The sequence below is a fragment of the Mustela nigripes genome, chromosome 3, assembly GCF_022355385.1.
Source record: "Mustela nigripes isolate SB6536 chromosome 3, MUSNIG.SB6536, whole genome shotgun sequence".
Classification (NCBI taxonomy): Eukaryota; Metazoa; Chordata; class Mammalia; order Carnivora; family Mustelidae; genus Mustela; species Mustela nigripes.
In genome coordinates, this window is record NC_081559.1 from 186,387,655 (window position 1) to 186,404,244 (window position 16,590).

Below are 16,590 nucleotides of genomic sequence, written 5' to 3' on the forward strand. Positions count from 1 at the left end.
GCCTCTCTGCACCTATTCCCGAGAGACCTGGTTCTCCTACCCAAGGCTTCAGGTCTCCCGTACACCATCTTGCCTATCGTCTTTACAGCAAGAACTGTTCACACAAGTTGCCTGTAGTTATTTCTTTCACTTTTTACCTCCCATTCTTTCAATGTTCCAATCTGGCTTTTAGTCCCACCAATATGATGAAGCTAGTCCCTGTCAAGATCCCCAAAGCTTGCATCTGGCTAACTCCAAAGGGCAATTTTCATACTTCAACCTTGATCTCCTAACAGCCTTTGACCCAGTTTATCACTCACTCCTTCCTGAAATATGTTCTTCATCTGACATTTAGGACAATCCATTCTTCTGAGTTTCTGTTCTACTTTAAAGCTGTTCTTTTTCCATACCTTTCCCTTTGGCATCCATAGTTACTTCTTCCATCCTAAACAAAACAAAAACTTTCCTGGATTGCATTTCCCCTTCCAGTTCCCACCCTATTCCCTGCTTCTCTTGGCACCAAAATTCCTTACGAAGAGTTGCTTTGTCTTTTAGTCCTCTCCAACCAGGCTTTTGTCCCACCCTACACCACCAAAATTGTTTTGGCAGGTTCATCAAATAACCCCCATGTTGCTAACTCCAACAGTTAATTCTCAAGTCCTCACCTTACTTCCCCTTTCAGGAGCATCTGACATAACTGACATTTTCTCCTCCTCAATACACTTTTCTCATCAGCTTAAAGGAGAGCCCATCTCACCTCTTCACTGCTGTATCAGCCTTGTTCTTGCCACCATCATTTCTTGCTGGGATTACTTCGAAAACCTCCTAACTGCTTCTACTTCTGCTTCCTGTTACAATGTCTTTTTATTTAAGAATCAAAGCAATCTCTTAAAAATATAAATCAACCACATCCTTTCTCTGCTGAAAAACATGCAATGGCTTACACATGCACTCAGAATAAAATCCAAACTTCTTACCAGGTCCTACAAAAGCCTACATGATCTGTCCCCGACTCACTTTGGACTCATCTCCCACTACTCTCCACAGCAGCCTGTTGCAGTTTCTCTAACAAAGCAAGGTTTCTCTCTCCTTGGAGCCTCTGGACCTGCTTTTTCCCTTGCCTGGAATGCTGTGTCACACACCTTCAAATGAGAAGCTACCGTGCTTCACAGGTCACAGTTTCAATCAAACCACCCTACAGAAGGCTTTCTTGACTAATCCACCTGTAAAATCTCTCTTTCCTATTCCCAAACTGATGGTTATCACCATCTAACACAGATCTATACCTTTATCTATTTGTGTCTGCCACTGCAAGGTAAACTTTTAAGAAGATAAGGGCTCTATTTTGTACAGCACTCTATCCCAAGCACCTGAAACAATGCTTGGGGATGTACTAGGTAGTCATAAATATTTTCTCAATAAACAAATGACTGAAAATACAGAAAACAAAAATTTGTAAAGTTTTAGAAGTGTTTCAAGAAAGGAGGAGGAAAAACCAAGATAAATACTGACAACTGAAAACTGAATTTAAAAAAAAAAAAAAAAAAAGGCCTGAGAATTTAGAAAGCATGCATGTTTTCCCAGTCAGAATAATGAAGATTCTCTTTCTCTCTCTCAGTAAAAGCCACAGTCTTATGAGCAACAAGTAAGAATTTATGAAAGACTAAAAAAATTAGAGAAACAGTGACAGATAATATGAATATCAAGAAAGTTTACAGTATGCCCACCTAACTAAGCAAGAACATAATATCCTTCTACAGCCACCAGTATGGCTCCAAGTAAGAATGGAGACTAGCCTACATCATTATTCTGATCTTTGTAAAACTGAACAGCATTGCTAACATTAAAAAAGAAAGCTTGGAAATGTGGGTTTAAGTTTTATTTAGTTTCCTTTAGACTGTAAGTCTTCCCCCAAAAGCCCTATTTGGGAATTCTTCAAATCTAAGGAACTAAAAACAAAGTGTTGATCCTGTACTATCAAAATTTTATAAGGAGAACAATCTCCAGTACCAAGCCAACATCTATTATCATCTTCAACGTGGATAAAGGAATAAAGAACTCAAGGAAATACGATGAAGTGTTAGAGAAAAGGAGATACTGAAAAATATACTTTCTTTTCTTTAAAAAAAAAAAACTCACAACAACAGATTTTATAGGAATGCTTTAATACAAAACTATACCTTCTAATTTATAGTGACTAAAAAAGTTTGAGGGCAAAATAACTTACTGAAGTGACCACTAAAAACTGCCAACCATTTTTAGTGTTGAAGACAAAGAACTTTTTGTATCTATCCAGCTCGGAATTCTAGGCAAAAAGGTCTTCTAGAGAACATATTACCAGAAATTGCTGCTGAATCATATTTTGTTGTGCATAAAAACATCACTTAATATTAAATATTGTATTTCTCTGTATTGTTGGACATTTAGACCTGTAAAAGCAACAGGAAGAGTTTAAAATGGACAAGATGGGGGCACCTGGGTGGCTCAGAGGGTTAAGGCTCTGCCTTCAGCTCAGGTCATGATCTCAGGGTCCTAGGATCAAATCCCACATCAGGCTCTCTGCTCAGCGGGGAGCCTGCTTCCTCCTCTCTCTCTCTCTCCCTGCCTCTCTACCTGCTTGTGATCTCTGTCTGTCAAATAAATAGATAAAATCTTTTAAATAAATAAATAAATAAAATGGACAAGATGGTGGGTTAATGGAGAATTCAACCACACTTCTGCTTTACTTACCAAGAGATTTCTGGTTCTCATATAACATGTATCATGAATCTGAAGAAATATTAACAGAATGGAAAATCACTAATGAAAAATATGATTCAATTTTCACTGACAATGAAACACACATGATGAAGGCTAAGGGTAGCTGAGGAATCACAAGCTTATGCTTTGTTCACATTCTTCAGCTGTGTGTTCAGAAACTAATTATGACACAATGTAATATAGCAAAATATATTTTGCATTAGCAAAGATATAGTGAATCAGTTTCATAACTCTCCAAAAAAAACCCACCAGATATACAAGAGATTCTGGAGTTGCTCAATCAAGCAGCTAAGTACTTGTTAAAAAATCTACTTTAGGGCGCCTGGGTGGCTCAGTGGGTTAAGCCGCTGCCTTCGGCTCAGGTCATGATCCCAGCGTCCTGGGATCGAGTCCCGCATCGGGCTCTCTGCTCAGCGGGGAGCCTGCTTCCTCCTCTCTCTCTGCCTGCCTCTCTGTCTACTTGTGATTTCTGTCTGTCAAATAAATAAAATCTTTAAAAAAAAAAATCTACTTTAATATTAAAAAATTAATATTGCAATCTGAATAATAATGCCAACAAAAACAAAATTACTAATAAGCAATGGTTCTTTCAGAGAAAGTACTTCACCTACCGGAACCTGTTGAAAAATTAAATTAGCAGGCTCTTAGAGAATAATTACAAAAATACTATAGGACATATGCTAGAATGATCCTTCTAATCATTCCACAATAAAGAAAATGTTGCAATTAGGTGAATGCAAAGTTAAAAGGCAGGTAGAAATTCAGTTTTGCTATCATGCAAGCCAGTTATAAAACTCTAATGCCATATTTCTAGGTAAAAGGTTTATTAAAGATAAACATTTCTCAAGTGACTCCATGAAGCAGCAAGTACAAGCTAAAATAGAAGGAACTTCAAAAAAATTTCAAATGGTATCAACAATATCACTTAGCACATCTGCTTCTAAAAAGCACCATCCCCTTCAAATACGGCACAAAGTCTTGTTTACAGAACTACTTCTATAAAAGTACATCATCACTATTTAAAAGCCAATGTTGATTTAATATTGCAAATGAACACCAGAGTAGCCCAGGAGTCACTGAGCAGCTGACAATAGTCTAAGAACAAAATATTTTCAGTAGCTCAAATTTTTAAAATCTGTTCAAATTAGTAACATCGTAATAATTAACATTTCAGTATATTTTCTGATAATATATTCCAGAAGCATATTCTATGATGATTTTTGGCTTTGGTCTTAGCTGAATACTGACTTTATTGGCCAAGTATGTATTTGATGCATCTCTGATACAAGCACGCAAAGTAAATCTTCAAAGAGCGACAGAGTAAATAGCCAATAAATACCTACTGAATTCATTTACAAACTGTAAACAGGTTAGATCTAGTGGCATTTCTCTTATTTGAAGAATCATTCAGGTACACATTAATTTAAAGGAGAGGTACGATCACAATTCCTTCTTAGCTTCTAACATGGCTACACTTACTTTAGGAACATAGTGGTTGATTGTACTGAACATACTAACTTTGTGCACGAAGTGGGAAATCTTCAATAGTTAGTTGAGTGCCACTGTAACGGAGAGAAATAACCACCTCAGGCTAGCCTCCCAATAAAGCATCTATAATAATTATCCCGACATGACACTATCTGCTCCACTGACTGCACTACAAATGCACATCACACCCTGACCTGCCAGTACCTTCATCTTCAATTCTTTCTTCCCAAGAAGGGAAGCTGCTAAACAGAATCTTTCTTCTAACACAATCACAATGACTGAGCAACAAACATTTTTTAATAAATGCAGTAACAAGATATCCCTTTTCCTCTTGCCCCTCCTGTTTTCTGATCTTTACAAGGTAAACATGTTTAAGCAGAATCTAAGCTCCCAGGACTTCAACTCTCTCTCCACTCCTGGTTCCACAACATTTGGTAAAATAAGCAGACTGCACATCCCCTCTGGGATCCTAAGACCATCTGAGCATGCACTATCCAAGTGTTAGATAGAATTCTAAAAGGAAGCATGAAAACAGTGGCACTGTACTCAAAACAAAAAAGATGAATGATTACTGTGTGGTCAAAAAGGTAGACTGTGACAGTTATTTACCTACTTATGCTCACCACCAAGCCCATCGTTCTATAATCTCCTTTTAATGTTGGGACAAAAAAGCTGAAAAGGGTATCTCCTAGACGCCTTTGTCAGATGGCTTCTCACTGGGCCCCACCAACTACAAGGACATTGGAAGGTGGGAAGAAAGAAGGTCCCTCTGTGGGGGCTTCTAGCTGACTGAGTTGGAAGAGCATGAGACTCTTGATCTCAGAGTCATGAGTTCAAGCTCCATGTTAAGTGTAGAGATTATTTAAATAAATAAAACTTGGGGGGGGGGGGGATCACTGTTTTCAAGTCCTGTCAGCATTTCCTGTCATCAAAAGCTAGCTATTTGGGGGCACCTGGGGTTGCTCAGTTGATTAGGCGTCAGACTCTTAATTTCGGCTCAGGTCATGATTTCGGGGTTGTGGGACTGGGCCCCGGCATCAGGTTCTGCGTTCAGCAAGCAAGTTTGCTGGTCTCCCTCCCTCTGCTCCTGCCCCCATTCACACATGCTCTATGACTAGGGGAAAAAAGATTTTATTTATTTTGGAGAGAGAGAGAAAGAGCACAAGCTGGGGAAGGGGCAGTGGGAGAGGAAGAAGCAGGCTCCCTGCTAAGCATGGAGCCTGATGTGGGGCTCAATCACAGGATCCTGGGATCATGACCTGAGCTGAAGGCAGATGCTTAACCAACTGAGCCACTCAGGGGCCCCTAAAATCTTAAAAAACAAGCAAAGTTCACTACGGCTCTAGGCTCCAGCTCCCAGGGAATGCCAAGCAGCACTGCAGTCCCTGACCCCTCCAGAGGTCTGAGCTTCCAGTCTTACAGAGGTCCTCCTTCAAGCTCCTAAATTCTGTCAAACCTACCTTTCGCTTCTTTACCCCAGCTCAAGAAGTGAAAGCTGCTTCCTGTAGTTATCATTAATATCTTAGTTACCTCATGAGACAGAATAGCACATGTATATGGTCTTTATCCCACCTGCCCTCCCCATGCCTAACCCGGGATCCTAAATCCCTTGGAATTTCCTGGGTAACAGGGGCATCTTTTAATGAGTCCCCTGTAGCTTCAAGATGAGGGCTGGTCACCACAAAGACCAAGGCACACTTAGACTGCAGCCTTACCACGTGACCTCTGGCAAGGGGAGAGGGACTAGAGATTGATCACCAATGGCCAATGATTTAAAATCAGTCATGCCTATATAATGGGACCTCCATAAAAACCCATAAATGATGGAGCCTGAGGAAATTCCAAATTGGTAAATACATCCACATACTAGGAAGGGAACACACCCCAACTCCACAGAGACGGAAGCATCTACGCTCAGGACATTTCTGGACCTCACCTTACATACCTCTTCATATGGCTGCTCATTTGTACCCTTTATAAAATTCCTTTATAATAAACTGGTACTAGTGTAAAGTGTTTCTCTGAGTTCTGTGACCCATTACAGCAGATTTTCAAACCTGAGGAAGGAGTCATGGGAGCCCCCCACCCCTAGCCCCCTTTCACACCTGGACGGTCAGAAGTACAGGAGGCCTAGATTTGTGAATGGCATCTGGAATAAACTGGAGCATTGTGGGACTAAGCCCTTAACCTGTGAGGTCTGCGCACCAACTCTGCATAGCTAGGAGTCAGCATCAGTACTAAAATGAACTGTAGGACTGGTGTCTGGAGAGTTGGGAGAATTGACTGGTATGGGAAAAAAAGCTCCACACATTTGGTATCAGAAGAGGTGTTGCGAAACACTTCAGAATTAATGTCAGCAGTGCTGTGAGTAAAAACTTGCAAACCTTTTTTTGCTCAAGCTTCCAACATTTGTATAAATAAATCCACATGTTAAATTCCTTTTGAAATATACCTAGCAAGGTTTCTGCTATCTTGGTTGAAATCTGACTGATAGAAAGTTTTAGAGAGTAGCTTACTCCTTTATCCTTACCCACAATATCTAATCTATCATCATCAGATACTAGTGTAGCTATTAATAAAGAGATCCTTTGATTCTCCTTCCTTTGTAAAATGTAGAGGAGAAGATGCAGGATTCAGGTATTACTGTGTGCCCAGCCACACTATCACCAGAGAACTACTAAAATTTCACCATAAATCCCAAGAGCAATATAATTAGCCCAGTAATAACACGGAGAGGAGTTACCAGTCTTGAAGAGAGTGACATAAATGAACAATAGAATGGCAACGAGGAGACCTAATTTCTAGTCTTTACTCTCCCACAAAATATGTGACTTGATCCAAGTCAAGTACTTGGTTAGACTGAATCTCTCATATTGCTTCTGGCTATGAGTCTACACGTTACACTGCATCTCTCCTAATGCTGACATCTAGTGGATACACTTAGATTTAGTATGTTAAAAGAAAAACCTTGGGACGGCTGAGTGGCTCAGTCCATCAAACAGGTACCTTCAGCTCAGGTCATGATCCCAGAGTCCTGGGATAGAGTCCCACATCGGGCTCCCTGCTCAGTGGGAATCCTGCTTCTCCCTCTGCCTGCCGCTCCCTCTGCTTCTGCTCGCTCTCTCTCTCTTTCTCTCTCTGTCAAATGAATAAATAAATAACATTACTTACACTATTTTTTTTTAAGATTTTATTTATTTATTTGAGAGAGATCACAAGCAGGCAGAGAGGCAGACAGAGAGAGAGGGGGAAGCAGGCTCCCCACTGAGCAGAGAGCCCGATGCAGGGCTTGATCCCAGGACCTTAGGATCATCACCTGAGCTGAAGGCAGAGGCTTTAATCCACTGAGCCACCCAGGTGCCCCTATACTATTTTAAATAAAAGACTCACTAGGATGCCTGGTCATGTGTGATAAATACAATAAATTAGGAGATCAATACTATTCCTTAAATGGAAGTGAACCATAATAAATTACTATCACTTCAGACTGTCATGGCATCTTTGAGTTTGATTCAGAGATTACTAGTAACAGTACTCTTCCATGCCTCAAACCACCACTGCAAATTAATGCCTGAGTTGCAAATTTAAAACAAGAAAGCAAAGACATGCTTCCTGCTACGATGCTTTACATCAGGTACAAACACAGGTTATTAGAAGGGCTAATATAAAGTTCCAAAGCAAGTAAGTAATTTAAGAATGTACAGGAAGGTGATGAGAATATGAAAAAAGCCAAAAACGCTGAACCCCCAAATTACCTATTTTACAAAGATTAAAAAGATTTCTCTTGAAAAAATATGATCATTAAACAAGAAATAGAAATAGTACTGTGAACTCACTTTTTAAAATGTACCCCTATTTTATGGGCACCTGAGTGGCTCAGTTGGTTGGGTGGCTGCCTTTGGCTTGGGTCATGACGCTGGAGTTCTAGAATTGGGCCAGCATTGGACTCCCTGCTCACTGGAGAGTCTCTTTCCCACTGCGCCCCTCCCCCAGCTCATGCCCTCTCGCTCGCTTGCTTGCTCGCTTTCTCTCAAATAAATAAATAAAATCTTTTTTTTAAAAAAGGATGACTGGGGGGCGCCTGGGTGGCTCAGTGGGTTAAGCCGCTGCCTTCAGCTCAGGTCATGATCTCAGGGTCCTGGGATCGAGTCCCGCATCGGGCTCTCTGCTCAGCAGGAAGCCTGCTTCCCTCTCTCTCTCTGCCTGCCTGCCTCTTCATCTACTTGTGATTTCTCTCTGTCAAATAAATAAATAAAATCTTTAAAAAAAATAAAAATAAAAAAGGATGACTGGGGCGCCTGGGTGGCTCTGTCCTTAAGCAGCTGCCTTCTGCTCAGGTCATGATCCCAGCGACCTGGGATCAAGCCCCACATCAGGCTCCCTGCTGGGCAGGAAGCCTGTTTCTCCCTCTCCTATTCCCCCTGCTTAAGTTCTCTCGCTTGCTCGCTCTCAAATAAATAAAATCTTAAAAAAAAAAAAAAAAAAAGGACTACTATTTTGAAACCCATAAAAGATTATATCCATACATATATGGTAAAATATATAAAAATGCAAGAGAATAATAAACACCAAGTTTGAGATACTTTTTATCTCTGGAGAGAGACAGGGCCATAGTACCAGGCAACTTCAAAGGTCTGGGTAAGGTTCCAGTTCCTCAGTTATCACTGGATCCAGGGAGTCTTTTAGGCTTTCATGCTTACAAATAAAGGTAATCTTTTGTATCAATAATTTTTTTAAAAATTAAATATAGAGGGGCACAGCTGGGTGGCTCGTCAGTTAAGTGTGTGACTCTTGATTTCTGCTCGGATCATGATCTCAGGGGTTCCTGAGATGGAGCCCTGTAATATGGAGCCCTGAATCTGGCTCTGCACTCAGCAGGGAGTCTGCCTGAGATTATCTTTCTCTCTCCTGTCCTCCACTCTTCTAATCTTAAAATTTAAATGTATAGTCACTGATACACTGATACTGATACACACACAACTCATTCAAAGATGCCCAACAAAAACGACTGGATTGGAATTCAGGTGTCTGAACACTTTGCGATACCCATGCAACAATGCATGGATGAGCCATTAAATAAAACCCCTCGCATTATGTAAAACCTTGAGTACTTCTACAGCTAACTGGTGCTGACAGTGCCTGGTGATAGTTGCTATTTTAAATCAAACCACCTTTCCTTAGTTCCTGTCTGCCGAATACTACAACAGACAGTGAGTATCTGGCACAGAGGAATTCACAGACGAGTGGAAGAGACCAGCCACGATGGTGCGGCATGCTCCACGCAGAAGCACGCAGACGACGCAATGAGCATACGGAAAAAGGAACACCTCACCAAAGGCTTCCTAGAGGAGCTGATTCTTAAGTCCTTCTTGCTTTCTATTTCTTAAAATTAGAAAATAACTTAAACATAAATAAATATATACACTCACATACTCTACCACCAGATTAAAGCAATGACATTTCGCCGTATGTGCTTCAGAGGCCTCCCTATGTTTCTGAGCAGTTAACCTTCCAACCTTCCCCAACCAACTTTCCCCTCCTCCATCCCCTAAAACTAATCCTAAAAGTATGCTTCCTTTCCAAACATATTTTACAATTTTTACTATGGAGGTCTGTATTCATAACACAGCTTTTCAAATATGCATGATTTATTGTCCATATTCTTTTAGAACTTACTTTTCTCAGTCATTAATGTTTTGAGAATTACCCATGTTCACTTCGTATACAGTATTTCGTGGTTCAAAGAAACCACTTACTTATTCACCTATTGAGGGACAATGCCTTTTCAATTTTTCTCTTAGCAAAGTATGCTTTACACATATCCTTTCATACTACATATACCCATGTACAAGAGTTTCCACCAGATGGCCATATAGAAATTAAAGGGCAACTATAATTTTACTACATTGTGCCAAACTGCTCTCCACAGTACTTCTATCAATTCACTCTTCCACTAGCAAAAGATCACCTCTCTTCCATCCTCCAAAACCTCAAGCTTTAATGTTTAGATTGTGAAATATCTCAATGATGCTTTAATTTACATTTTCTTGATTACCAGTAAAAATGTGCCTCTCCATGTTTATAGGTCATCTGTAAAATTTATATTCATGTCCTTTGTAACTTGTATTATTTATTTTTCTACAATCTTTCCTACACCTACATTTCTATGCACTGTAGTCCACACTGCGGGGGCCCAGAATCTGTACATGACATTCTTTCCAGTTGTTAGGTTATGTCAATAAGAGGCACTGGAAAATGAGAAGGCAGGAGAGAGAGAGCTTTCTGTCTCTAGCCAGGACACACCAGCAACTGCTCTAAGAGCAGTCAGATAAGGGGAGGCCAGTATGTGCTGCCCCAGTTAGAGGCAGAACAAAGTGCAGCCTTGTGGGTCGCCGTCTAATGGTGGGAGCAGCTTGTCTCTGGTAGCAAAGCCATGATCCCATCTTTTTTTTTTTTTTTTTTTTTTGGCCATTCTATGTCTTTTCTTCTCCTTTGCTCTTCTAGTCTAATACCTTCATAACCAATCCTCTATATTAAATTCCCTGTTTGAAATACCCAGGATGGTATGTTTTCCTAATTCAATTCCAGCTGATATGCCACTCTCCAGTCCCCACAGCTGGACTTTAGGAATTCTAGATAGGACTTTTGGGTACCAATGTTTTGATGGTGCCATGCTTATACACATGGCAAATATTTTCTCCTCGTCTGTAATACTGCAGTATCCTAGTCTTAACTTTGTCTATGGTGCCGTCTGTCACATGTAAAACCCACTTTTCTTTGTGGTCTGTGCTTACCATTTAAGTAATGATTAATCTGCAAAAGTGCCTTAGCTAATCTAGTCTTTTGTTCACCAACAAAACTGTCAAGTTCTACAAATATCTTATTGGGATTTTGACTTGATTTTGCATTAAATACACATCACACACACACACACCACTCTGAGGCAGAACTCTCATCTTTATCATATCAACCATTTTTTCATTTAATCTATGAATATGAGATTATAAGAATATAAGATTACATGACTACATTTTTAACTGCTAAACCATCCTTGCATTCCTGGTATTAACATTACACGGTCACTTAAAAATTTGTATTTCTAGATTTGGCCAAAGATTCCACTTTAGATTATTTTGTAAGTAAGACAACCTACTAATTTTTTTCTCTGTTCTTGTCTGGTTTTGCTACCAAGCCTATTTTATATATCAGCTCTTTCTATTCTACATAAAAGTGCAAGAGATAGAACATGAATGTCTATGTCCCCTCATAATTCACCTGTGAAATCCTAAAACCCAAAATGATTAAACCCTTTGAAAGGTGATTGGGTCATCAGTGTGGAGACCTCATGAATGGAATTAATGCTCTGAAAGAAATGACCCCTGAAAACTCCATTGCTCTTTCGACCATATGAGGACACAGCAAAAGGACAGCTGTGTTATGAACTCAGAAGTGGGCCTCACCTGAACCCAACTATGCTAGCACCTTGATCCTGGGACTTCCAGCCTCCAGAACTATGAGAAATAAATTTCTGCTATTTATAAGCCACCTAGTTTACTGCATTTTGTTATAGCAGCCCAGACTAAACACAACATGTGCTAAAATGGAAGACTCAAACTTGACTGTCTAGTCAAATATGTACCTGTTCTACAACATCCATGCCAAGCAGCCAACTGCGTAGTATTCATTCTGCATGACTATATCCAGGGGTAACTCATTCTATTCTCAAATGATTCAGAGGCACCTGGGTAGCTCGTTGGTTGAGTGTCTGCCCTTGGCCCGGGTCATGATCTTGGGGTCCTGAGATCAAGCATGTCAGGCTCCCTGATCACTGGGGAGTCTGCTTCTCCTTCTCCCTCTGTCCCCACCCCCTGCTTAAGCCCTCTCTCTCCAAGAAATAAATAAAATCTTTAAAAAAAAATTTAGACTTCAGTCAATTTTTAGAAACTTTTTTAGGAACTTTAGTGGAAGATTAAATGATGCACAATTAATCCAACATGAATCCTGCGAAGAATCACACAAAGCTTATATTAAGCTAATATTTGCCCATTTGTTAATTTCTCCTCACTGGCCTCAGTTCTCACTGGGTTCTGAGAATTAAATAGTCCCTATGGCACTTGACAACCCATTAAGTATCGGAAATATCTTAAAATACATTAACCTGAGGTCAAAAGAAAGTTACCCATTAGACTATAAACACATACTCACATATGCAAAAAATTACAAACAAGCTATCTCCTTTCTAGTAATTATGATGCTTTAGTTTCCAAAGAGAACGAAGTTTAGAAAGGGTTATCTAGGAATATTTATCATAAGGACCTTCTTTAACATTACAGACTGAAGGAACTAAGGGCATCAAAACCATCTTGCCCTGAGTGTGACTTAACTTAATTTTCATGTCCCAAGCACTTTGCAGAGGCCCTTGGACGCTTTGAGGACTAAATGAAAGTAAAAACAAATGACTGAGATCTTTCTGTGTGCCACACACGATGCCAAGTAATATATACACAGTATTATCTTATAAAGTTCTCCACCATTTTGGAGGTTGTCTAACACTACAATACCCATTTTACTTCTGAGCAACCTGAGGGTCAGAAGGATTAAATAACTTTCTCAAAGTCAACAAATTAGTAAACAATGAGGCTAGAATTCTCACTCACACAAACCTGGCTCCTAACAGTTCTCTTAACCATTCTGCCATCTTCTTCTTAGTCATAAATGAAAATACACATAATTCAGCCAAAAAGAGTAAAGAAAATTAAAATTCTAAGAAAAAAAAAAAAGAAAATTAAAACTCTGAAGTCTTCTTGAAAGAAATTAATACCAGCATAAAAATTTCTAAATTAGGAATAAAATTCTCAGAGAAAAAAAATATTTTAAGGGAAAAAAAACTAAACAAAACAAAACACTGACTAGAAAAGATGACAGATGGTGACTAAGAAATGTCCTTAAATATTTCTCTACCATTTGTCAGGTCTCTCTGTTTGGACCCAGCATATTAAAGGAATTCAGTACAGTGACATTACAGCTCCTGAACTTCAATTAAAACCATTCTCTTAAATATAACTCCTCCAGACTCATCATAATCAAACAGAATATGAAAACAAAATATAAATTTCCTCTTCTTGGTAATCACATAATCTTAAAAATGTGTACTTGAATAATCTTCCTACATTTAAAAATCAGTACCACTTGTAAGGCTAAAAAGACTCCAGCAGACCAAAATGCAGAGTATATACATCATAAAAACATTCTGAACAAAGTATACTATCTAATAATTATAGCTTTTAAAGTTTTGTATAGCTTTTACTAGGGCAATATTTATATAAACAAAAGTTCAAACTACTTAACAACTTTGAGTATTTTTACCATCTTTCAAATGCTGCTGGTAAGGAGAAAGAGAAAGGAAGGGAAGGGTCCCAGAAAAGGTAGAAAGAAAATCAGCCCAGAATACCAGGTTCATGAGAGGACCTGAAATCATGTAGCTCAGGTTCTCTAATTTTATAGGAAGAAACTGAGGACTAGAGAAACTTGGGGACTTGGCAAAAGCAGCAAATTAGTTTTTAGAAGTGGGGCTTAATCTAAGGATCCTGATAGTGAAGCCTTTGAGAACATTTTTAAAATACGGCATACGGGCAGATCACGTCACCAGAACAAACCAAGTGCACCACAACCAAAAAATACCGCAAAGTCAGATGCCCCACTGTGTCCCCTTCAAAACAATAGTGTTTTTGCTATCAGTCAAGCTTCAACAGGTCTGCCAATCCCTTTATTGGTAGTCAGCTACAAGGTTCTGAACGACCATTTGTCAAATTTAGTAACACCATTCTGGGCTCTTCCTAGCTTAGGCTGGCACATGATCATTGTACAGTTCATGTTACTGAACTAACTGTAAAACATTTGATGACTTTTTATAAGTCTTGACCTTTCTTTCTGATTCCATAATACAAGCATCAGACCTAACTATTTGTATCCTTCCTGTGGAAATCATGATTTTTTTTTTCTCATTAAACTTTCAACATCTCAAGCTGGTATTTTATTTTTTACATGTTAATTTCGTGTTCCTTGAAACAGAATGTGAATTCTCTGGAGATGGGCACTCTCCAAGGCTTACCACTTATCTGCAACTCCCTTTTCCACAGAATATGCCACTGTTTCTGTGATTATTGACCAGCAAACTGAAGTTTCTTCAAAGCTATTTATTTCAAGAACGTCTAGCCTACACCATTGGGATATTTCTTAAGAAATGAGTGTGTAACTCCACTCTTTAAAGATGAATTATATACAACATTAAAAAAAAAAACACACACACACACTTACTCAAATATGATGGAGCAAGAAAGCCTAGCTAACTTTTCAAAAGCATGAGTTCTTAATCTAGGGTCCAGAGGAACAATTCAGTGACCTGGACTTGGATGGGAACCTTTTCACTAACCTCTAGGTGAAGTTTTACAATTCCTTCAATCAAAATTACAGGCAACAATGCAGTGTACTAGAAATACCTATGAACTTATCATCAATAGAAACAGAGGTATTTTCATATTATACTACAGTTACTGCAAATTCATGACTATTTAAAATTACAATAGTTAGCAAAATTGTTGCTGAAGTTTATTCTCTACTGGGAGAAGCATACATATTACTCTATCAAAAATTTTTATTTTTAATATTTGTTAGTTATACTTCAATATAACTAATTTCCTTTTTAATCTTATGTGTCTTATTTCATAACATCACAAATCATTTTCAAATCATTATTCTGGGAAGGGATTCACAGGCTTCACCAGATTACCAGAGGTCCACGGCCCCAAAAAAGGTTGACAACTCCCGCACTGTAACATACACAGAGTAGGTGAGGTAATTACAATTCCAAAAGATGATCATGCTAACTGTCTTATTATCAGCTCTAGTAAAATGACAGGCAAGTTTTGAAATGTAAGTATCTCTGTTTAAGACTAGGAAGAGCACAGAAAGAAATTTTAACCTGCTCATTTTCACTTGAAGAACACAAAATATATCTACAGAAAAATTACATTTGTAAATACCTATTAACTTGTTATAATTAAAACAATTACAGAATGATAAATGTTTAAGTACTGAGGATACCTGTATCAGTAACTTTTGTGGCGGCTATTGTGTTCTTGGCAAGACTTTTTCAAGAAGACCAAAATTGGTAACAGCTAGAATTCTTATTGATGAAAGCATGGAAAAGTGTCTTCCTTTATAGCACATACATATTAAAACCACTAGAATTATGGGTTAGACCTTTCCTGACTAACTATACTGGAAACTAAAATGACTTAAAAAGGAATTCAAAGAAAAACACATATCTTCTCCTACTGAAAGAAAGTTGTTAAAAAAAAAAAAAAGTTCTAATTAATTTACATTTTCCCCACTACTTCCTATTCTAAGAAACTAAACAGTATAGGGTATTTCCTAAAGATATTTTTAGCAGTTCAATATTATATACAGAAAATCTTCCTTAAATTATATTGAGCCAATGTAGTTTTTTTACTTAAATCATAACTTTTCATTTATATCTGAATTATCATTTCCCCCAAAAGACGTATTTACCTTCAGCCAGTGCTGGTGATTCTGTTCTTGTCCTTCTATCTGTTTAAAGAAAGAAAAAAGGAAGAAAGTCTAAAACATTATTATATTTTAAAACGTGTAATTTTATTAAAGTTAACTTTAACAAAGTTTATGAATGCCATCACATATCACACGCATACGCTATATACACTTATGTGTGTGTATGTATATGAACAAACATACACCTCCTTGAATTAAATCAACAACTATTTACAGAGAACCTACTAAAAGTAAGCCATTGTGTTAAGCCCTGGAAAATACCAACAGGCTTAGATAAGACACCCTAATTGCCACCCTCAAAACACTCAAAGACTACAATCTTTACCAAGGGAAGTATATAGTCCTCATCATATCATGAAGCAAGAGACAGAAAGGGAAGAAAATTTCTAATTCATCTTTTTTCTTATAACAGGGGCCTAAAATTACCAAAAAAGATATATTTCTATACTATTATCATAGTTTACAATCATTTCCTTTCAATGTATTAAAAATACCAGTTTTGTTAGAGGTACCAAGAACCTTATATTCCATGACAATAACCCATTACTTGCCCGAGGTACATCTGGCAAAACCCAAGTGAACCACGAAGTCCTCTGTAAGACTGGTTTACTAATACTATTAAGGTATCTGCAAATCCTAAAACATCTGAGGTAAAATTAAATCTTCAAAATGATTTTATTCTAACTTTATAACCAAGAGCAACTACAGCCACTAGAACAAACTAGCTGAGTTCACAAGCAGTGGGGGACATATTTGACTAAGGTAACTACTCAC

At 38.4% G+C, this 16,590-nt stretch overlaps 1 protein-coding gene across 5 annotated transcripts in view; it reads right to left on the reverse strand.

The window, feature by feature from the left end:
• CYRIB (CYFIP related Rac1 interactor B) overlaps nt 1-16,590 on the reverse strand; it is a 146,030-nt gene that overhangs the window by 39,312 nt on the left and 90,128 nt on the right. For all 5 annotated transcript variants that reach the window (XM_059395164.1, XM_059395168.1, XM_059395167.1 and 2 more), the window contains one exon: nt 15,799-15,837. In XM_059395164.1, coding sequence (XP_059251147.1) covers nt 15,799-15,837 — 39 coding nt within the window. The remainder of the gene's footprint in view (nt 1-15,798; nt 15,838-16,590) is intronic.